General features: G+C 43.1%; 1 protein-coding gene across 2 annotated transcripts; it reads left to right on the plus strand.

Moving 5' to 3' along the window:
- The first annotated feature begins 932 nt into the window (after positions 1–932).
- On the plus strand, positions 933–23,982 carry VBP1 (VHL binding protein 1). 2 transcript variants are annotated; one of them, XM_075007471.1, is made up of 6 exons: positions 933–1,068; positions 6,238–6,362; positions 8,063–8,129; positions 9,451–9,549; positions 15,349–15,487; positions 17,262–18,489. In XM_075007471.1, exons 1-6 carry the CDS (start codon positions 976–978, stop codon positions 17,330–17,332), a joined length of 594 nt encoding a protein of 197 aa, XP_074863572.1. In that variant the 5' UTR covers positions 933–975; the 3' UTR covers positions 17,333–18,489. The 2 variants fall into 2 exon arrangements, with proteins under 2 accessions (XP_074863572.1, XP_074863571.1); XM_075007470.1 differs by lacking the exons at positions 15,349–15,487; positions 17,262–18,489 and adding an exon at positions 23,698–23,982.
- Positions 23,983–24,488: the final 506 nt, after the last annotated feature.

A 24,488-nucleotide genomic window follows, 5' to 3' on the forward strand; every position in this document is an offset into this window, starting at 1 on the left:
ATCCACAGTGCTGAAGGCTCATCTCAAGATTGGCGCTGTGGGCAGCAGATCTGGGCAGCCTTACATTACACGTTTCCCCTTTCTCACCTGCAGCCATCTCTAATAATCCAAACAATGGTAAAAGAGGAGAAAAGCAGAGAGATGAGCAAGGAGGAGAGATGGAGGAAACCAATGGTATTACAGAGACATGCAAAGCAGAGCCTTGTACTACAGTACTGCAGTGGGCTGGTGATCTGAGAGGACTTGATACCATAATGGTGAGTTGGGAGTGTGGCAGTGTAATCTGCTGCAGGTGGAATTGGGTGGGCACCCGCCCCCTAAGACTGCAACAACTCGTGGGGAATCAGAGAAGCTCTCCTCAGTATGCTGCCAACACCATTCTGGCAATGGGAAGTATCTCATTCTAACAAAGGCTTTCCTTTGTACACTTTAGAGAGACATTGGGCCGACAGACTGACCCAGACAGGGATCAGCCCTCGGCCATTTTTCCCTGGGGGTAGCACAGTGACTCGTGCATCTGATGAAGCAGATTTTTGCCCACAAAAGCTTAGGCTCCAAAATATCTTGTTAGTCTCTAAGGTGCCACAGAACTTCTTGTTGCTTTTGCAGACACAGACTAGCAGGGCGACCCCTGCGGTACAGTGAGACAGGCTTCCTCCCCACGCAGGAGGAAAGCAGCAGGGACAGAGCAGACAGCAGCAGGAGGATGCCGCTAGATCAGTCCCACCACCTGCCCCCCGCAGCCCCCTCGAAGCCCAGCTCCTAGCATCCTCCCTGCCAGCCCCGCTATGCGCCGTCCACTCACCCAGGCCCCGCCCATCTTCCGGCTAACCTAGCCTGTCAGGCAAAGCGCAGCCGCCAATGGGCGCGACGGGGAGGTGGGCTTGAGGATGACGCATTGACGTTGGCTTCTTCGGGTCGGCGGACGGGGAGCGGTTACTCGCACGCACGCACGGACGCCGTCGGTTCCCCAAGATGGCGGCGGCCACCAGCGGCGAGACGGGCTGCGGCGAGGTGCCCGCAAGCGGAAAGCGGGGTCACCTGGGCATCCCCGAGGCCGTGTTCGTGGTGAGCGCCGCTGCCGGTGCCTGGCCGCTGGGGCGCAGCCAAGTCGGCCGCGCCGTAGTCAGGCAGATGGGCCCGTTCCGGCGCTGGGGTCCCGGGGAGCGGGATGGGAAAGGGGCACTTGGCCTTTCTTCTCGGCCGTGCCCCAGGGGCCCTGCGCGGGCGTGGGGAACGGGCTCGCCCCTGTCTGCGACTCTGGTCAAGGGGCTCTGCCGGGCTGCCCCAAGGCTTGTAGCCCCGCCCGACCCCGGGTAATTTGATTGCCTAACTGGTGGGGTCTGGATGCTGGCGGGGGCCCCTAGAGCTTCTGGGCCCTGTTTCTGTGCGGCGGGGCCGAGGTTGGTGCTGGGCAGGGAGGCTGCGCTGTGTGGGACTGGCTGATCCAACTTAGGCGCTCAGGTGGTGGAGGGGATCGGGAGAGTCACTCCTGCATTAACTGGCTGGTCGGGATCGGCCTTAGTCAGGGCCTGGGTCCTGCCTCCCTTTCCACGCTGGTACCAGGCTGGGTTGAATGACTCCGAACCACAATCATCGGGGCGCTCTTTGTGGGGTTGGGAGATTACCCCTTATGGATGCAGTTTTGGGTTTTTAGCGCTGTTGCTACCTAGTTCTTGTTTTCTGTCAGCCTGTCCCAGGCTTGGATATGAATGAAACTTATGGAAGAAACAAGTGTATGTTTTGGGAGCGTGTTGGTGTCCGAAGTCTGAGGTTTTCTTTTGCGTACTGTCCTATGACAGCCTAAAACAGAGTAGCATCTTGTACCTGTCAGTGATCCCTGGTTACCCCAGGGGTGCACAAACTTTTTACATCCAGCCCCACTTTTTCATTCCTGCAGTTAGCAGGGCCCTTCCCCACCTGTCTAATACGATCCAAACCAATGGAAGTTTCTGTTAGAGTAGACCCCCAAGTACATCAAATTTCCTGTGCAAGTTGGGGGAAGCCAGGAAACTGACTAGGGCACAAGCCTTGGTCAGTTTCCTGGCTCCAGCAAGTGGAGGTGAGCTGGGGACCAGGTGGCAGCCTGGGTCCCAGCTCCCCTGGCTTGTGGGAGTTGAGAAACTGACTAGTGCACCAGCCCTGGTCAGTTTCCTGGCTCCCCTCCAAAGAAGCCAGTCTGCTGGCTCCCTGCCACTCTGGGAGGCAGGCACAGCTTCTTCCTGGCTTCCCCTAGCTGGGGGACCCAGCGGCTGGTGCGGGGAGCTGGGGAAGCACCTGTGCTCCCCAGCCCCTGAAAACCCCACAGTATTGACTTGCGTTTAATTTGCATTAACACAAGTTAAGTGTAAATCAAAATAGCACATATTGGGGGTTTACTGTGTGTTCATGTTAAGAAAGAAAAGAAAAAACTTTCAGCATGTGAGGAAAAAATAGGTATGCAAAATGTAAAATCTTTATTAATCAGTATATAAATGTGAATACGCTTACATAAAACCAGTGACATATATCAACATCTATGCCCCCTGAGATGCCAGTCCCCCAATTTGCATGCTCTTGAGTTAAGCCATTGTCCCCTGTATCCAGAGCAACAATGCTCAGTGTGAAGTGCTTGTTTTCCTTTTGTTTTGACACCTTCAGAGCTCTTGGGAAAACTGACCTAATCCTGTACAGAAAAATTCTTTTGACTTAAGGTAGTGAGCCATCTCTTTCCTTTCCAAAAATTAAACAAAATCACACACCTTTCAAATTAAGTGTGCTTTTTTGCTATATTGAATTTCCTTCAAAAGTCTTAGGAGAAAGATAAATCTGCCCTATGATCAATTTATCTTGAATTATGGAGTTTAGGGTGAAAATTGACTTGATCAATGACCATCAGCCATTTAGTTTGATCATATAGTAAAGAACTTGTAAAGGCAACTTGGTATTAGGAAAAAAGGAAAAGTGATTTTCAAAAACGGAAAGACTGCATACTTAACAAGGTGATGTTTGTAGGGAAAATGTTCATAAATTCAAAATCATTTTAGGAAAAAAGATCTTGCCTTAATTGCTTAGAGAAATGGACTGTCTGCTTTGGTGTAAAGTCTTTGAATGGCCAATACTAAATGCTTCACATTCAGAAAATTGCTAGAATCCCTATCGTGGATATTTGTGGAATACTTTATTACTTTGGGACTCTTCTAGTCAGTTAATACTTCATTTGTGACCCAAATAATGAGGGTTTATATTACTCATAACTTTTGTATTCTTGTATAATTTTATTATAGATTATCTTTGTGTCCACTCAAAAGATTCACATGCATTTTATTTTTAAGCTTTAATCTTACCTTTCATGTTAATTGTCTGTCCTCTCATTTTTGTGTTTGAGAAACTTTTTTGTTTATTAATAGGAATGCCTGAATGACATTCTCTATCATTCATTAAATTGTCATGTTCCTTCTGATTGATTTCACACCCCCTCTAAAATAAGCAGTGAGCTCTTTTTCAACTCTCCTCATATAGAACGCTTCCCATTCCTCTTATTCCTCTAAACTCCTTGTATTTCTGATACACGTGGGTTTGCATGTAGGCAGAACTGATTACAGTGGTCAGGATTTTCACAGTTGATTTTAGATCAGGGATGGGCAAAATACAGCCCACATCCAGCCTATCGTGACCCTGTGGACTCTTAAATTCCCATTGCATGGAGGTCAGACAGGCTTCTGATGATGGCTATGCTGACCCCAGATGTGGTGTCCCTAGCACCATTGTAAAATGGCAAATAATAGCTGCAAGGGCAGTGCTTGTGGGCAGCACGTTAACACCTGCTGCCTTCCCTCTTCCCAAGAGGTGCACATTGATGTCTGTGAGAAGCAGCTGGCCACTCTGAGTGGCTTGTTGCCACTATGACATACGTCTCGTACTCCATGCAGCACGCCAACCCAATGCCCCAGGTCAGACCCCTCTTCTGCATACACACTCCCTACCTCCCTCCCAGAGCTGGCACCCCATCCCCCTGCCTGGAATTCTCTCCTGCACCCAGACTCCATCCCAGATGCCACATCCTCTCCATTAATATAATAGAAGCACCTACCTAGATTTTCAGAGGTACCTATGCACTAAACTCCCAATGATTTCATTGGCCACTTTCTAATGTATGACCTCTGTTTCTCGATTATGTAGTTTAGGTTTCCTTACTACTAGTTGCTGAGGGATTTTCTTAAAGACTTTTTGAAAGTCCAAAACTATTTTGTTCATTGCCTTTTTCCCCAATATCTATTTTGTCTGTTACAAGGAACACAAGAAAAATTCTGAGGGAGCAAACACTATTGAGACTCTTCTACGTGAATCAATGTCTAAAAAGAGATTGGTTAAGTTGGAAATAGATGACAAATGCACACCACTTTTTGACTCAATTGACTGTATAACACTTTGCTGGCAAATAAAAGATTGCTGGAGAATCCAAGTAGTGGGCTCTTTGAAAGCTGGAAAAGTGATGATCAAACATATTTTGCCATCTCCTGATGGAGACGATAATGCCTTTAGTGAGTAGCTGATATTCTCAAGTGCAAGTAAGACTAAGGCTTAGCACTTTTAACACAGCAGCCCCATGCATTGAGTGCCACATCTGAAATCTCTGTCAGTTGTGTGCCCAAGAAAGCTTCTTGAAGTCAGCTTTGGGGTTTTATGAACTAGTTTTACAAGTTGTTCCTAATGCATTTTTGAAAGCTGTCCTCAAGAGGCAGGAATGTGTTGTCCCTAGGTAAGGAATTAGACTGGGAAGATGAAGGTTTTGCAATTATGTATCATGCTTATATGGCGCCTGTCATACAAAAGGTGCTACCTCAGGGTCAGCAGCCTTTCAGAGGCAGAGTACTGAAATTTGACCTTTTGAGCTCTGTGAACGGTCAGTGCTGGTGATACTTTTTAAAGGCACTAATAGTCCTACTTACAACTGCTTCATAAATAAATGAAGATGCAGAGCTTTACCATGTAGGTGGTGGTTGGTAGCATTAGCTGATCTCTTGTTAATCCACAGGCAGCATGGCTTCAAGGAAGTCCCCAGCTGCATGGGGGGGTGAAGCCTGAGCTCCCTCCTCAAGTGCTGATGAAAATCAGCTTATGTGCCACTCTTGGCACCTGTGCTACATAAATAGCATCTCTGAATACGATCTCCTGACCCCAGTGTAGTGTTACGTCCACTAGTCTTCATAGACTGCTGCCTCCTGATGCATAATGTCAGCTCCTCCTACTTCAGATGTGAATAAGGAGCTTCATCTGGGTTGTTGGGTCTGTGCTGAGAAAGGTTGATTGCATTTACCTATTTGGGCACAGTGAGTCTCCCTCTAGCCCAAGGGGACTCATGCTGTGAGTGGCATAGTAAACTATAATAAAACCATCTGAAGAAGTGAGTTTACTCACGAAAGCTCATGCTCTAAACTTTTCTGTTAGTCTATAAGGTGCCACAGGACCCTTCGTTGCTCTACAGATCCAGACTAACACGGCTACCCCTCTGATATATAATAAAACCAATTACTTGCTTGTCTGTTTAAATACTACCACTGCAATAAAGCTTCGTTAACAGACACAATCTGTATTAGTGACACAGGTTTTTTGGCATGGAATTAGTAAAGAATGGAAACTTCAAGTTATAAAAGAGTATATTGAGAAAGGACCATGTTTTTTGTCATCTAGCATGCATAAAAGTGTATAAAAACAAATGCTGGCAAATGAATAGCCTGTGAATGAGCTGCAACCATATCTCCTTAACATGAATCTCACTGAAGCAGGGGACCTAGAAAGATTAATTTTTTGTATTGCAGAAGTGCCTAGAAGACCCAAAAAAGATCAGGACCCTTTTGTTCCAGGCACCATAGTTACATATAGTAACTGAATGAGCCTCCAGTCTAATTAGACAAAAAGCATGAAAGGGAATTGTGATCCATATGAGGAAACCTGAAATACACAGGGGTTAGGTGATCCTACACTTTGAATGGAAAAGAATGTTTTTCAGCATTGCATAGGGGTTAAACTGTAAGGTGTGCAGCACCAGCAATTCTAGCATTGTGAAATATTGTCTGTATCCACAGTATATGATCTCATTTCTAGGCAAGCAAAGATAGGAGCAGTGTGTCAAGGGAGAGCAATGAATGAAGGCATACAGTCATTTTTATGCAGAATAAGTTTTGTCCGCTTAATCTTTCTGATTGTTACCATAGGTTTCTATGGAAGTCTTCATTTTATCTTTCTTCTTTAAAGGAGGATGTAGATTCTTTTATGAAACAGCCTGGAAATGAGACCGCAGATGTAGTACTTAAGAAACTGGATGAACAATATCAGAAGTATAAGTTTATGGAACTTAACCTTGCTCAGAAGAAAAGAAGGTGAGTTACAATTTTTTTTCAGTTTGGAAATAGACAATAAGACTTCAAAAAGGCTATATTTTGGGAAATATTTTCAACTGTCTAAAGAAGCAACAGAAAGTGTTAGCAATGCCAATAATGGAGTAAATTTGGAAAGGTACAATTCACATTTTTCCACAGACTGAGCAGCAATGTCAGTAAATCTCAGTTTATGGATGGAGTTTATGCCCAGAAATGACTACTGTGACTGTGTAGTCTGACCAACTGCATAGCACAGGTCACAGAATTTCACCAAGGCACTTTACAGCAAGCCCATAACTTTTTACTTTTTGTTTTTGTTATGTTTATAATTTACATATGTACAAGGTGGAAATAGCATACATGTAACAAAAATAAGCTTGCATTGTTTAGGAAAAAACTGGAAATAGCAAAATAACCACCCCATCCCCCAAAATTTGCAAAGGTCATATCAGACGTCAGTCACTCAAATGACTAAATAGGTAAGTGAAAATATAAACTACAAGTATCAGGTACTAATATATATTAAACTGCAAAAATATGCAGTAGTTTCATGTATGGCAAGACAGCCTAATTTTTTCCAAGTGTTTGTGTTAGTCATTTTTCCCATTAATTCAATAATACAGAACTCACTAAGACAGTCTGAGGGAGGAATTGCAGATTCACCCTCCCCCCCCACTTTTTGTTTTTCCCTAAAAAATATGGCAACTAAATAGTTACTGCAGTCCATGTCATAACTGTAATTGGTAGTACCAACTCATCCAGCATCCTTAATTACCAAAGCTTGGAGAAGGAAAGATAGCATCATTTAGTTTTTGGGAGAGTATTGATTCTGGCATTTCAGAACACTTGGATTTTTCATGCTCAGGCAGAAGTTATCTTTTAGAAAGACATCATCTTGATTGAAAAACTTTCAAAACCTTTGGTGTTGATGAACTATGATATAAGAGGTCTAGGAACTACACTGTGGCAACCTGCCTGCTTGGCTGCTCAGTTGCTTTTGAGCCTAAGGAGGACTGAAATTGTCAGATCCTATTGCTCTCTGCCACTGAATAGGATTGTGAAACTGACAAGGCTATGGTCAGTTTCATTCAGCTGCTACTTGTAGAGAAAGCTGAGCACAATAACACTGGCATCCTGGGGCTTATTTTTATTGTCGGGCTTCCTTATATATGAGTAACTCCAGTGCCTGTCTTTAAAGTCAACCTGGCAAGCTGATGGGGAGTCTGGGTTGCCAAAGAAGCAGAGACATGAGTGGGGAAGCTGTCAATTAACTAGGCAAGTTCACTTCGAAAGATTTGACCATACTGCCACATTCCCACCTAATTTTTCAATTATGATTAATCAGCATTTTTGGAAGAATGCCCCACCTCTAAACTTCTGACCAACTCTAATTTTAATTCTTTGCTGAGTAAACATACTAGTTCCATTGGAATTTTTCTTGTATTCATTGTATCTAAAACGGTTGGAACATGCCAGGTACACCTACCTTTTCATGCTAGATCTCTTGTATATTCAGAAGTGAAGAGTTTGTATTAACTTCTTAGCTTAATTATGAGTTTCTGACAGCTGATTACAATGAAGACAGAGAAGGCTTGTGGAACCTGACTGTGTACAATTTTTAAAAAGATTGGATTATGTAATAGCAAACTGTTGGAGTCTGTGTGCGCAAAATACTAAATTTGTGACTTATTAATTCACAGGCTAAAAAGTCAGATTCCTGAAATTAAACAGACACTAGACATTTTAAAACACATGCAGAAGAAAAAGGTAAATTATTTTGATGATTTAAGGGGCATGAATAAAAAAGCTAACAGCTTTACCATACTAGCAAAAACCAAATATTTTGGTAAGCATTGCTTAATTTGCTTTTATAAAGTACAGAAGAACTATTTTTAACGTTAACTTTATTTACTAGCTTTCAGAAGGTTAACATTCCTATTCTAAACTTTACTTTTAATAGGTGCAAATCATGCACTGATTTTTGGCTTTATGGACTATTGTTAGCTTTGTAATTGTTTCTAATTACTTTATAAAATCACTACTTTATAACACACTTTTATCAATCTTGGGATCTTAACATCTATTTTGAAGTAAATTTGTACAGTAAAAGCTGGTGGGGGAAGGGATAGCTCAGTGGTTAGAGTATTGGCCTTGTAAACGCAGGGTTGTGAGTTCAATTCTAGGGGGCCTTTCAAGGGTCTGGGGCAGGTTAGATTTGAAAAAAAGTCTGTCAGGGATGGCAATAGGTCCTGCTGTGAGTGCAGGCAACTGGACTCAATGGCCTCTCAAGGTCCCTTCCAGTCCTACAGGATGTATATACCTCCATAATTATCATTAGCTGTGTTATCCAGCCCCGTACCAGCTAGAAAGATCTATAAACTGGTATTTCTGATCTTCATTAAAATGTATTTTATAGCCCTGTTGGAGTGGGGTTAACAGGTTCCTTACTTGGCTTTGCATGGCTCCCCAGATGTGGCAACATCCTTCTGCTCTTAAGTGGAGGAACAGCCACTGGCATTCCATGTGCTATGCTGCCCTAGTCTCAGTCTCTGTAGCTCCCGTTAGCCAGAAACCTCTAATACTGGAACTCCTTCCTGAGCCTGGCCCTGCATTTCTTCCTGTGCCCCAGCCTGAACCCCCTCTCGCATCTGAATGCCCATGGGAAGCCTGAAGCATGCATTCCCTACCACATGCTGAACCCTTCAGCCCCAGCCTGGAGCCCCTGCCTATATCCCAAACTCCTCATCCCTGGCCCTGCCCCAAAAATGCATCTCCAGCTGGAACCCTCATCCTCTCCTGCAACAAACCCCCTGCCTGAAGTGCAGATCCTGCACCCTGAGCCCCTCATTTCTGACACAGAGCCTGTACTCTTCCCATACCCTGGCCTCAGCCCATAACCCCCTTCCACACACTGAACTCTTAATTAGCTAGAATATTAACCAGCACCTCCCATCCTCCCCATATGCCAAACAACACAGCTTTTACTATACCAAGAAAAGCAAAAAAAAAATTTACACTAGCTTTTGTATTGCTATTTAAACTCTTTGCAATGCAAGTAGCAACTTCAACTTCTGTGATCTGTCTTAAGGAATCCACAAACCCGATGGAAACCAGGTTTTTATTGGCAGATAACCTCTACTGTAAAGCATCCGTTCCTCCAACAGATAAAGTCTGTCTGTGGTTGGGGGTAAGTAATTAGAGAATTTGTCTAAAATATATTTTTAAAATGATTAAACTGTTAGGTTTTTAATATTGTTAATCTCTTCCGCTCACAGTGGAACAAAATTCCATGCAATCATCAAGTTTAATGGCATTGGATGTAGTAGGAGGAAAGTGAAGCACCTGGTATAATTTCTAGAAGTTTAATTATGGTGAAAACTTGAAAAAGGGCGCATTTAGGTGATCAAGTAACAAGCCTCTGGTGTGAGTTCAATGCAAAAAAGGTCTTCAGAATCTGGTACCTACTATTTATTTTGTGGCCGAGTAACTTGCAAGCCCGTTGCGGGGTGGAGAACAGAGGGGGCAATTCAAGGGGGCTTGGGGCTGCTTGCTGCCACTGCTGTTCTTGCGGTAGTGGCTGTAGTCCCAGGCCCTTTAAGTTGCTGCCAGAGCATGGCACCCTGTGCACCTCACGGCTCTGAGGTCTGGGGAGGGCCCAGCACTGTGTTCCCGGCAATGCTGAGGGCTGGCTGCCCTGGGCCTGCTCCTTCAGGTTCAACTTTGGGTCAGAAAATCAAGCTGTGGGTGTTTTTTGATCTCTGCATCAGTAATTAAGATTCTTCATCTGCCCCTGTGCAGCCCCATTGTCTTTTGACCTGACATAATTTATCCAAATTCCAGGTGAAAGGCCAACTGGTATGTTAAAGCACAAGCCAGAATATACTCCTGCTCTCTCTCCCCCTTAGATGTTGGCTCTGCAGGGGTATCTGGAGTACCAAGTAGTGACAAAAATCACAAGGGTTAGAACTGTTGAGGAAGAAGCTGGCATTTTTATATGGTAACTTTTTCTAATCATACATTTTTAGTTGGCTTTGTCTTACTTTGTGTGATGACCATAAATTCTGAGCCGTGAACATTTAACTTTAAATCTTGTTTGCAAGAAACCTGTGGCGGTCATCAAGTCCAGTCCCCTGCACTCAGGGCAGCACCAAGCACCATCTAGACTATCTCTGACAGGTGTTTGTCCAGCCTGCTCTTACAAATCCCCAATGATGGAGATTCCACAACCTTTCTAGGCAATTTATTCCAGTGCTTAGCCAACCTGACAAGAAGCTTTTCCTAAAGTTGAACCTAAACTGACCTTGCTACAATTTAAGCCCTTTGCTTCTTGTTCTGTTCTTGAAGGCCAAGGATAATAATTTTTAGATATTTGAAAACTGTAATGTCCCTTCTCTGTCTTCTCCATACTAAACAAATCCAGTTCTTTCAATCTTCCCTCATAGGTCACATTTTCTAGACCTTTAATTATTTTTGTTGCTTATGGATAGTCTGAAGTTTATATTGGCTCTACTGCTGTAACAATGAAAACTTTTGTGAAGTAAATCTTACAGGGATATTTAAATAATGTTAGGGGCTTCCTTGCTCATACTTAACATTCTAATTAGCCATAAACTCTAGTTTGGCTTTCCTTTAAGATTACTCAGAATGATTAATTATGGGTATTTCATTATCACACTGTGCTTCCAAATACCAGTCCACACTGCCTTGAAATCATATACCCAATAAAGCAGTTTGTTTTGACAATTACATCTGCATCAGTATATCTAGCCATATATAGCCTTTTGCAATCCTATTCAAAGAGTAAATGAAGAAAGGATTTGTCTTGTGTTTTATGTATTTATAGTGCAGTTACCAACTTTTGTATCTAACCACAGATGATGGGTTGGCTGGGTCAAAGGTTTTAAACAAAAAAAACTTCTGAGTACTTAAGCATTATCAAAAAGGGATATCGTATTCATATGTTTCCTTATCTGCAAAGATAACTAGTGGTGTTCCCCAGGGGTCAGTCCTGGGACCGATCCTGTTCAACTTGTTCATCAGTGATCTAGAAAATGAGGTAAGCAGTGAGGTGGCAAAGTTTGCAGATGACACCAAGTTGTTCAGGACAGTCAAAACCAAAACAGATGGTGAAGAACTACAAAAAGATCTCAGCAAACTGAGTGATTGGGCAGCAAAATGGCAAATGAAATTTAATGTGGGTAAGTGTCAGGTAATGCATGTTGGAAAAAATAACCCAAATTACACGTACTACACGATGGGGTCAAATTTAGCTACGACAGATCAGGAAAGGGATCTTGGAGTTATAGTGGATAGTTCTCTGAAGACATCCACGTAGTGTGCAGCAGCAGTTAGTAAAGCAAATAGGATGTTAGGAATTATTAAAAAAGGGATCGATAATAAGACAAAAGATATCATACTTCCCCTATATAAAACTATGGTACGCCCACCTCTTGAGTACTGCGTGCAGATGTGGTCTCCTCACCTCAAAAAAGATATATTGGCATTAGAAAAGGTTCAGAAAAGGGCGACTAAGATGATTAGGGGCTTGGAATGGGTCCCATATGGGGAGAGGCTAGAGAGACTGGGACTTTTCAGTTTGGAAAAGAGGCGATTGAGGGGCGATATGATAGAGGTATATAAAATCATGAATGGTGTGGAGAAAGTGAATATAGAAAAATTATTTACCTTTTCCCATAATACAAGAACTAGGGGACACCAAATGAAATTGATGGGTAGTAGGTTCAAAACTAATAAAAGGAAATTTTTCTTCACACAGCGCACAGTCAACCTGTGGAACTCCTTGCCCGAGGAGGCTGCTAAGGCCAGGACTCTATTAGGGTTTAAAAAAGAGCTTGATAAATTTTTGCAGGTTAGGTCCATAAATGGCTATTAGCCAGGGATAAAGTATGGTGCCCTAGCCTTCATAACAAGGGCAGGAGATGGATGGCAGGAGATAAATCACTTGATCATTGTCTTCTGTTCTTCTCTGGGGCACCTGGCATTGGCCACCGTCGGCAGATGGGATGCTGGGCTGGATGGACCTTTGGTCTGACCCAGTATGGCCATTCTTATGTTCTTATGTTCTTACTAAGGTTTACTTTAAGACCACTAGGTCCCTAACTCCTCATGTAAGAACTGAGTCATCTGGTTGGGATAAAAACATTGTTCCCTTTGTTCAAGTTAATCTGTACAAAGGCACAATCCATTTAGCAGTGGAGTGGAGTGAAGACCCACTAAGTTGACTGCAGATTGCTCTCCCATTGACTCCAGTAATCCACTGGAATGAGAAACATAAATTGATCCAGCAGGGGTTAGACACTGCATTAAGTCTAGCTCAGCTGTGTTGACTCCATATGGGTAACTTAGGTCAATCTAACCCCATCATGTAGACCTGCTCTTAGTGTGGAATAAAAATGTCCACAGGGCCATTAGCTATTCTGGGTTTTTCCTTAGGAAGACAAGCACTTAATGAGGATTTGAAATGTGAAAGTTTTGGAAACTTTTAGAACTTCATTTGAACCCAATCATCCTTCATTCAATACCATCTTTTCTGAAAGATTTCTCCCTAGTCCCCATCACCGTAAGAGCTCATCTGCACAAGTCAGATAGCTTTGGCTCCATTAAAGTTGTTGCAGGCATTTGGTGTGGTATCATTTAAAACTGTTGCCATTAACTAGCGTTCACACAGAAATAAACCTTTCACAAAAATGAGTCATGCTAACAATGCATTCTGTGTTTCTGGGACATGCCTTGACCATATGGCCTACGCCATAAATTGGTTTGTCTTGTGCTGTGCTTGATTTCTACTTGAGGTCTTGAAAAGTTAAGGCTTTCTGTTTCAATGAGAATATGGATTTCTAATATAGTGCGTTCTCAGTCTCGTGGAGGCTACCTGTAGCAGTTGATACTTTCTGAGTTCCAGAGCCAGTTGATGCAGTCCAAAGCATTGGTGACAAGATTTTTCTGTGAAATGTGTGCACCGTTTTGTTTGTTCTTTCTTTGGAAAGAAACAGTCCTTTCCTTCAGTCTTTCAGTAATGTATGTTATTGTTGCCTCCACTATTAAGTGCCAAAAGCCTGAAAATCAGTCAGGATTAGCTCCATAGTTTTGAAGATACAGCAGAGTTCTATCTCTAACTCTGTGATTATGGCCCTACCATATTTACAGTCATGGAATCACATCACACACTGAAATCTGTCTTCTGCCATAAAATCTGGTCTTGTGCGCTTTTATCCTATAGCATATTGATATCATGGGGAGATACCCAAAAGAAAGTTGCTGGAAGGATTTGAGGTTATTGGGTGGGGGTGGGAGGGTTGCAGTATTGCCACCCTTACTTCTGTGCTGCCTAAAGAGCTGGGAGGCTGGAGACTGGCCACTGTTTGCCATCCCATGTCTCCCTTACTTCTGCACTGCAGCCTCCAAAACCAAACAAGCTGAGGGTGCTGACTGAAAGCCCAGCTTTGCAGGCAGCAGCATGGAAGTGAAAGTGGTAATACTGTACCATGCCATCCTTCAGTGCTGCTGCTGGTAGTAGCTCTGATTTCAGAGTAGTGCTCCTAACCAGCAGCCTCCACTCTGTTGCCCAGCCCTGAAGGCAGTGCTGTTGCCAGCAGCAGCACAGTAGTACAGGTAGCAGTATGCAAAACCCCTATAATAACCTTGTGACACCCCCCTCCCCAGCCCCATGCACATACACAACTCCTTTTTTGATCAAGACTCTATAATTACAACACTTTGGGATTTCAGGTTTAAGTAGCTGAAATAATTAAATATATGGTTTTTAAAATCCAATGACTGTGAAATTGACTAAAACAGGCCATGAATTTGGTAGGGCCTTAAATATGATTGTTAAATTCCACACAGTCTGAATGCATTTGACTCATGCTAGTTGCTACATAGATGCAGAATTGTAAGCACCACTCTCCAAATAAAATAATGTTGGAAAAACTCTGTATAGCTCTTATTGTCACAAAGGAGAAAACTGCTCTGGGCTCCCCAGCAGCTTCACTTGATAGGGTTGGTCTTTCTACTTCATAGAATCATAGACTTCTAGGGCTGAAGGGACCTCAGGAGATCATCCAGTCCAGCTCCCTGCCTAAAGCAGGATCAACCCCAGTTAAATCATCCCGGCCATGACTTGAAAGCCTCTAGCTGACAGTGGTCCCACTCTGGGATGTTGGGGAGAAAGAAAGAGAGGTTTTAACACCCCCCAGCTGCCCCCGCTGCAGGCAGCTAGTGGGGCTAAAACCCCCATGGCCCTGGCTTGGCCCCAGCACCCAGCAAACTACAGCCCCACTCAGGCTTCAGCACCCAGGTGTGGTATACAGGGCTCGGGCTCCAGCCCTCTGCCCATCACCCCCACAGACCTTCTCCAACCTCTGCAGCCCTGGCTCAACTCCACTATCCCGCCCCCGCTGCAACCCTAACCCACCCCAGGTATAACTCCCCCAGTCCACTGCCCAAGCCTTCCCCCCGCAGCCACTTACCCAAAACTTGGGATATGCCAGGGTTGCATGGAACACAACCCTTGTGTATCCTGGGGGACTACTGTATTGTTTAACATTTCCAAGTCATTCTGGAGAAACTCTTGCTTCCATTTTGAAAAGAAATGTTAGAATTGTGTTAATTAAATTGTATGTAATTCTGAAGACTCTCAACTGTTGGTTTTGGTTTTTTATAGACCTCTAGCTGCAAATGCAACAGCCATCCATTTGGTATTTAAAATGACACTGGGAGAAATATTTGTTCGCCTTTTGTGGGTGTTCTACTGTTTAAATGTTGAGGTGATAGAGACCACAAATGTATCTCTGCATTGTGCTTGCTTTTTGTTGGCATAGCTTTGGTGTGTATCTGAGTTTCTGTCTACATAGTAGGTTAAAAATAGTCTGTGTGTGCAATATTCCCCCTTGGATAGAATTAATATTTTCCTTCAGGACTTCATCCTAGAATAAAAACTTTATTAAAATTAAATATCTTCTCTCAGGCCAATGTGATGCTTGAATATGATATTGATGAAGCCCAGGCTTTGTTAGAAAAGAATCTGTCTACAGCCACAAGAAATCTTGAATCTCTAGAAGAAGACCTGGATTTTCTTAGAGATCAGTTCACCACCACTGAAGTTAGTATCCTTTTTTTGGGAAGCGGTGGGGTTGGGTGGAACCGTTCATTTAAACCCAGGGCGGGCAAGATATGGCCTACATCCAACCCATTAAGCTTTTAATCTGCCCCTGGCTCGTCCCTGTACCCAGGGCAGCAACACTCAAAGCAACTGCTTCCTATGGCTCCCTACGCTGCAGAGGAGCATGGGAAAGAAGTTTCACATGCTGCCGACACCCTTAGCAGAATCTCTCAGCTCCCATTGGCCAATTTTTGGCCCATAGAAGGGGGATTTCACTGGGGTAGGGTGGGGAGAAATGCAGCAGAATTTCTCAGATGCCGTTGGCCAGTTTCTGCCCAATAGCTGAGAGATTTCGCTGGGGGAGGGGACACCACACAATCTCCCCCGCAGCACAGAGAGCCACACAGATGGTCTAGGGCTGCGAGCAAGCATGGGAATCTGCCTGAGTGTGCTGCTGGCTGGGAGCTGCTTAGGTAAGCGCCTCTATGCCCCAACTCCCTCCCAGCACTGAACCTATTCCTACACCACGCCCTTAGGCACCCACAGCCCCTCCAGGACCCTGCAGCCCAATTCCCTCCCCCAGGTCACAATGTCTTGCACCCCAACTCCTCTCAGAACCCCTTCTCCCTGCACCCTAGTCCCCCTACCCCAAGTTCCTCCATCCCAGACCCTGCACTGCCTCCACAGAAAAGTGTGACCCTTGCCGACTTTCTGAAATCTTGGAACGCGCCCCCCCCCCCCCCCGCCCCCACTTCTACCCTCATGAAAAATGATTGCCCAACCCTGATTTAAACACTGGTACAATTTTTTTCTCACCTCTCCACAGATGTGTACTTTTAGGAGGAGAAGTGCTTTTTTTTATTTGTTGTTTTCATTTTATTAATTATTCATCTGTGTTTACTCACTTTCCCTAACCAAAGAGTGAATGGAGGATTAGTGAGTAGATGCCTTGAATGGTAAGGGAGGACTTTGTGTCCCAAATTCTGCATAAGGGAAGGGACTGTTTCATGCAGCGCACTGTTAGATTTCCATCTCTTAACAGACAAAGCTGCCAGTGCAACCCATTGCAATGGGCACTACTGTTCTGTGTGTGTAAATCGAGGACACAGACTAGTACTTAGAATTGGTAGCCAATGAACACTTTAAAATGGTTTCTTGTCAGAACTCTAGATAACACACGAGTGTTCTCAGCAGAGTGCCTAAATCAGCTGCCACCTTAGTGCCCATCTGAGCAAGGAAACCAGTGCTAGACCCATACTAATAAACCCCTTGCATTAAGTTTTTGGATTTTGTGCTTCAAACCAGCCTTCTGGTGAACAGTCAGTGCTCACTGCTAGTTGAAGACTGATACTTTAGCTATTTAATAGTACGAGCAGGGAGCTGTTGGGGTTTCAAATGTTGCCAGTTTGAAAAGATATCCACTGCTGAATAATGTCATGAATGGCTGAAATGGGAAAATGTTACAACCAATAGGGAAGAAGTTGTAACTGGAAGCAGTTTATTTGGTGCACAGGCATAGAAGCTCATACAAAGGGAGGAAGGTATGTGCAAACATGACTAATTGTTACCCTGTAGATGGTCTGAACAGCTGCCCCATTGGCTGTCAGAAATCCCACAGCATCAAGTTTCTGCACTGCAGGCAGCTGTTTCGTTAATCAGTTTCTATATTGTCTGTCATGCATCAGTGAAACAAGCAAGGTTAACTTAGGTTGAATGTATGTGGATGATTCTGCAATTATCTCTTTGCATTATGGAAGCTTTCTTAACTATATGCTCAGATATGGCTAGAGTTTATAATTGGGATGTAAAGAGAAGAAACAAGGATGATCCTTCCAAAAACAAAGCATAGTTCTACCAATTTTAAATGTGCTTACAATTTCCAAATACTTTTAAACACCCCCAAAATTCACCCTTAAGGGACTGAGTTAAGTTAATAATTTTGATAAATGATAAAATATATAAAATCAGTAATAAAAGTGAACACCAATTTATTTATTTGTAAACTCACAATTTGATTTCATGCATGCTTCATGAAATTATGAATTACTTGAAAGGTACCACATGGTCCAACAAAATGCATAGCAGTTTTGACCAGCTCAATCTCTTTGTCATAAGTAAATTCTTACTTCGAGGTTTGTCTAAAGATGTGAGGTGCATGTATGAAATTGAGGTTAGGACGTTTTATAAGGTTATTGTACTGTAAGGGTTTACTTTTTTCATGTTTGCTGATGTGTTGTATACACTTGATGAGGTTAAAAATAACTTTGAGGTGGGGAAGACATGCAGCTGATATTTTAGCAAACAAGGAAAAAATACAGGAAAATTCTGGGTTTTGTTTCTTACGCAATTACTGCTTTGGCAACATCAACCCACAAACATTCCCAGATTGATTATAATCAAGCTTGCATTAGCCAACTGATAGCTACTGAATTTTCTCTACTTTACACATAACAGTTCCTGCTTTGTCTTCAGAAAAGAACAATCAGTGGATTTCCTTCAGTGAACAGCACAAGCTATGTCAAGACTGCTCATTCTCACCCAAGTCCCTTTTCTCATACACGCACACACAGTTTATCTGTGCAAATATATAAAACCAGGCCATCAAAATGCTAATATCCTGTAATAGAAGAAATATCCCTGCCCAAACTTACAGCCCTTAGATAAGATGATGACTAGGTCAAATGTCTTAACAAGCATCGTAGGTGAAGCCTGTATTAAATATGGACGGTCTATTTAAGCACAGCTTCTGTTGTAAACAGGCTGAGTATTTTTTTCAGTTATAATGAAACCTCACAAGATTGTTGCCTTTACTTCTGCAGTTTCCTCCTAAACAAAATGCACACACGGTGTTGAAATTAGTGGTTAGTATTTACACTGCTGAGTGACTGGTAATACAGGTTTTATTAGAAAAAAATGCAAATGTTAATTGTTCTATTCATGTAATAAACAATATACCTGTAAAGTTTTTGTACTTTTATTTCATGATATTAAAACAGTGAAACTCTACACGTGTGGCAACATCTCCTTTGTGAATTTTTTCTTACCCAGTCTTGTACCTAAACTTGTATAACTCTTTAACCTCTTTGGGAAGGTAAAGAAAATGTCGCTGAAGAAAGAGACACAAGAATTAGCCAGACTCAAGAGGGGGAAGATGTGTCCAGACAGAAGGTTACTGTAGTTCCAGCAAGACGCTGTCAGGATTCAAGGAGTGATGATAATGTTAGAGGCTCCAGCTACAATTTGGTCATCTCCTGAGTGGGAATATGAAGCTAATTCCATGATTTTAAGTTTGAGAGCTGGGGAGAAGAGTGCAGTTGTTAGAGGTAGCGGGAGAGGTTGGGAGGGGAAGTGAAAAATTCAGGATCTGTGGCATTTCAACAAACCAATGGACCATCCCCAAGAAGAGGAGGGTAGATAAGTAGACTGCAGCCTTGACAACCAAGTGACCCTGTAGGTACTCCCTGATCAGAGACTACTGACGCTAGATACCACAGAGCCATCCTTCTTACTAAACAATCATAAAAGTTGAATGTATAGAAGATTTAGGGTATCCATGAGTCCGATCTAAACGCTTTACTGGTTTCTCAGATTTTTGGAATCGAGATCCATATTTGTAGTCTGTATCTAGCTATGTCATGTTTATTGCACCAGTAGCTGAGTCTTACCTGTTTCTTGTCCTTTTTCTTCATTCTGTGCTGGGATATTTTTGCTTAACCTTCTCACCTGACTTTCTTCTGTACTATGAAGGTAGCAGTTTCTCATTTCTCGTCCAGGTGCCTCGTAATTTCCTCCCCTGCTTCCCTGTCCTCATTTGTCCTTTGGCACAACCTAAAAGTGTTTTATTCCATGTGGAAGTTCTACCGGGGGCAATTATTTTAGTAAAGCTGGACCTTCTGGGCTCAGCTCTGCCAGTGAGCAGCCTGTGGAGTGGGGGTTGAAGGTAAAAGGAGGAAATGGAGAAAATAACTGAAGATTACTGTGTCTGATCCTAAAATTCACCAGGACACTCAGCCCCCTCATCACAAGCAGACTTTAGAGGCTGTTGCTCTTTTTCCCTTTTCTGCCCCTTAGTTTCCTCTCTCAGACTTGGCTCATCAGAGAGACTAATATTTTGCTCCCAGAAGGTAGGCTGCTCTGCTGACTGCTAATGAGCTTTGCTGCTAGCTGAGTAGCTCCCATCCAACTGCTGATGAGGTGAGGGGCCTGAGTGCAGCTCTTCTACAGCAATCACCACAGGATGGGACCTGGGAGCGAAGCGCCTCCCACAGAGAGAAGCAGCCCATGCTTTGGGAGCAGGAAGTTGCTGATCACCTTGCTGTCTAGCCCAGGGGCCTCAGTTCCTTGAGCTGGGTCCAGATGTTAGCAGTCAAACCAGGAGTATTGATGGATATTCCACTTACCTCTTCTCCACTCCCCTGTACTTGCCAGAGAGCCATATCCAGCCTCTGAGCAAGTGCCTGCTGTTTGTTTCGGAAGCGGGTGAGGGGAGAACAATCTTGATTCCTCAACCTCTGTGCTGCTTTGCCCAGGGTACAGTGGCCATACAGAACTACCTCACCACCCCTGACCATAGTGTGACTTGTAAATAGTTGTATCAGGCTGCTCCCCTGGAAACCACCTTGGAAGAATTATCAACAGGAATTTATATTGGAGAAGTAACCAAGTTAGTCTGTATCTTAAAAAACAATAAGTCCTGTGGCACCTTCTAGACACATATTTTGGAGTATAAGCTTTTGTGGGCCAAGACCTGCTTCATCAGATGCATGGGGGGGTGGGGTCCAGAGGAGGGTTTAAACAGATGGGTTTGTGAAAAAGAGAGCGTCCCATTGAAGAGGAGGGCCTGAGTTGACAAGGTCTGTTGGGTCACAGAGGATGTGGCCCTTTATCAGCAATTAATGTGGAGCTGTGAACATGGAGAGGGGAAATCAGGTTAGTTCAGTCAGGGATGATGTGGCCCATTACCAGTGAACATCAAGAGTGGGAAAAACCTGCTTTTGTAATTGGCCAGACACTCCAGCAGCCTCTGCTGGGGCCTGGTGAATTAATTAGCAGAGATGGGGCGAAATTCACTGTATAAATTGTTAGGGGTTAGCTGCCTGCTTCTAGCTTTAGGAGGCTTTGTCACAAATGGAACTGGGAGAGTTCTGCTGTTTCCTTTGTCCTTTGTTGGTTTCCTAGCCTCGTTGCTGCAGCTGGGAGTGAATAGGACATGCTCAGGCTTATCATCGCTATGCTCTTTTTCTATGCTGAATGCAGCAGCAGACAAGAAAAGGGCTAGTGCAGAGGCCTGCAACAGAGAGTGAGAAGAGCCCTTTTTTTTTTTTTCAAATTCCGCTACAAATGCAATCCTTCAAGAGCTGCAATGCATGTGAATCTGCAACAGTCCTTAATAAATAGTGTCAGACTATGCTTTTGGTCACTCCCATTTTCAGAAGCGTGCACACACTGACTTGTATGAGTTAGAAAGTTGTTACCCTCCTCTCCAGGCTTTACCTGTGTCAGCCCCCCACCCCCCCAAAATCCACTAGTGGTTTGGAGTAGGGGGATAAGCAATAAAACCCAAACAGCATCCATACTTAGCACACAATCCTGAGAATAGGCTTCATGTATCCTGAGCATGCAGCGTCATTCTGGTCAAGGGGGAAATTGTAGGGGGAGGCCAGCCTGAAACAAAAATTGAAAACGTGATGTAAACTTATAAAAAAACTCTCATCACTAAACCTAGAGCTGCTAAAAGGTTTCTGACTCACATCCCTGTTCCAAGCTAAGTGGGCTTTAAAGTGCAGGCTATAGCCTTATGCATGCTACCTATGGACAATTTTTTTTTTTGCCTTTTTAAAAAGGATTCTTTAGGCTTTAATAGTGAAGCCTAGATAGTGAATAGCAAAGGGTGCTTTAAAAGGGAGAAAAAAAAAAAAAAAACCCTTAGCAAAAACCCTCTAAAGCTGTAGATTCTAGCTATTTAGTCTTATTGGTATAGGCTTTTAATGTTTTCTAGTGGGGGGACACAGCAGCAACTGCTGGAACGTGTTCTAGCTTCATTAATGTCAGTAGTGCTAAGAGAAGTGGCAAGATCTTGCCTTTGGTGTTTTATTGTGGATAACTACTATAACTGTCACAGTCCGTGACCACATGAATTACTCAGATCCATTACATTTTTGGAATAATTTCTGTAGCGCTGTATTTATCTGAGGGCAGGGGTGGTGGAGGGAGAGACCTGAGTGATTAGAGCATTGGCCTCATGAACCCAGGGTTTTGAGCTGAATCTGTTTTGCGGGGGGGGGGAGGGGTGCTTTTAAAGGTCTGGAACAGATCAGATTAAAAATATAGGTTTGTGAAGGATGGTGAATAGGGCCTGCTGTGAGTAAAAAAGGACTGGACTTGATGACTTCTTGAGTTCCCTTCCAGCTCTATGAGATTATGTACAACTCCATGTTTCACTGAGAGACTCCTGTTGATTGTCTTAGGACTCCCTCCCAAGGACAATGAGCACATTCTAAAATCAGTAGTCACTGAAGCATGCATGATAAGAGAAAATGCTTGGTGGCTCTGTCATAAACAGAGTGCATGTTTATTATTTTGTATTGGATTTTTCAGTCCCAGTGTAGCAGTACATAGTTACTAGATGGCTTACTGATGAAGACTGGGAGTGCAGGGAAGGAGAAAAACACATTTTTCTTTACAAGATTTGACTTTCACATAATCACATTAACAATTTTGCTAAATACAAGCATGTTTCATTCACATACAGCTAAATACAGCGTTTTGTTCACAGTTCATTACAGTGCATAACAAAGCATGGGAAAGTGTACAGTATACACTGGAGTTCTGAGTCTGGAGACATTCCAGTCCAACATGCAGACTGTTTTAATCTGTGACCTGTACCACAACAAGTTTTTGTTTTCTTTTGTCCTAGAGTGAATACTCCTGGCTAGTTGTTTTGAATGATACCACTGTCTGATGTCCATGCCTCCTGCAGTAGTCAAAGCACTAAAAAAACAGTTGTTAAAAACCATTAGTCACAGTCTATAAGGGTTTTCATTTTAGAAGGAAGAATAGCAGCCCAGACTTGCCCACATGGATGTATTACAGCATCTATTTGCTTTATAAACTGCCTACAAAATGCAAGGAATTAGAAAACAGGTGTACACAATGATCTTTTATTCTATATAATCATTTTTCTTTGTTTTAAAGTAGTTAGTTTTAAGCAGTACAGATTTTTTTCCTCGGTGCTCCTTTTTTGAACTATACATACAATATAAATTGTAAGTTTATGCCAAGCCTGAACACAATTCTTGGTTTTTTTTCTAAATTTTATATTTAAATACTAAAATCCCAACCCCATTAAATAATGTAGATTTGTGTTTATTGTTTTTTAAAAAAACAAAACCAAATGTAGTGAAAAGCTCTATCAGCCCCTCCCCCCCGTCAGAGAGGTCTTGCTCTGCTGGCTCATATGACTTTGGTGACACAGAAGACATATGAGGTCCTATAGACCCCCAAAATTCACTTTTATGTTCAGATTATTCCTTGATTAAACCAGACTGGACATTTAAGATCAACTGATGGTTAAATTAGAAAATCTGAGAGAACTTTAGAGCTGGCTCAGGTTTCAAAGGCTTCAATATCTTGGCATATTTTCCATTCAGTGATTTAATGTTCACATTGGACTCTTTTAAATAGGGCTGCTCTTGTTAGTGAATGTGAGAGGTCAGCAGGGCTGGCCTGACAGGGTAAAGCTGCATGTTCTTCATCAGGCTCTACCAAGACCCTTCAGTTTTTGCTGAGAGTGCAAATTCAGAGGGGAGAGCTTGCAACACCCATATTTTTGTAGGTCTCTCCTGAGCCAAGACCCCATCATATCAAACTGGGCTATTCAAGAAAGAGGTTCTGTTATGCACACAGCAGCATAAGGGTTGTATCCACCTTCTCTTGAAATCACTGGAAAGGCTTCCATGGACTTCAGTGGGAGATGAATGTAAGCCTTTGAGTGAGACCAGCAACCAATACATTAATGACCTAATCAAGAGTAACCATTGATAAAAGGTTGTATTGTTTCCCCCAGCCAATGCCCATTTCCATATCAGGATCTGTGTTTGCAGCCTATGAATGCACCTTGGCATACTGTGCTTCCTCTCACCCACTGAGCTCAAGCATTGTAAGCAGAACTAGAAAATTGAAAGGTAAACTATGACTCACTTTTCATTTTTACAGCTTTTAGACCTCAGCAATGCTCTCGGTACTTTTATGATGGAGCTGGGCTCAACTAGTACAAAACACAAGAATAGATCAGAAGCGCAAGGGAGTCAACTTGTCAGAAGACGAACTCTTCTGGCACATGAGACCTTAGAGGAGCACTTTGAAGGACTTTGTTCTTATCTACCTGGTGGCCTGTATGCACAAGCTGGATCTCTGATGGTTTATCTAATCCTTCATATCCAAAGTAACTGGCTTGTAAAGTTTGCAAACTTGAGTACATGTCACATGATGTTTTGCTAACATGCGGATCCTCCTTGGCATAATACAGGTGCATTGTTATCCTGTTGCAGTTCAATAGCTTTAGTTAAAACAGTTCTTACACAAAGCAAAGCAGAAATGGTGTTCCCAGAAAACGGATGATTTATTTATAGCTTTTGTAAGGCGGCTACCTGTCCTTTTTCTCCTACCCATGATGGGCCCAACAAATCAACCACTTTCACCTACACGTCTCTCTTCACTCCTTTTCACCATCCTCGACACTTTAGGTCTTCACCTGCCCTTCCACTCCCTGGTTTCCCAAATGAAAGAAAGCAATAGATAAAGAGCAGAGAATGGTGCCACTGCCGCGGTGTTGACTTCTGTAACCAGCTTTTCCCCTTGCTCTTTGAAAGACAACTCCACCTTCAGGCATGGATGATGCCCTTGATTTAAACCTTGTTTTAGTTTGCTTTTGTTCTTTCTTAAGGAGTGCTGTAAGTTTATGGTGAAACGCTGCCAACGTCACCCTACTTCCGACAGCAAGCAAT

Source organism: Carettochelys insculpta, chromosome 13 (assembly GCF_033958435.1).
Source record: "Carettochelys insculpta isolate YL-2023 chromosome 13, ASM3395843v1, whole genome shotgun sequence".
Classification (NCBI taxonomy): domain Eukaryota; kingdom Metazoa; phylum Chordata; order Testudines; family Carettochelyidae; genus Carettochelys; species Carettochelys insculpta.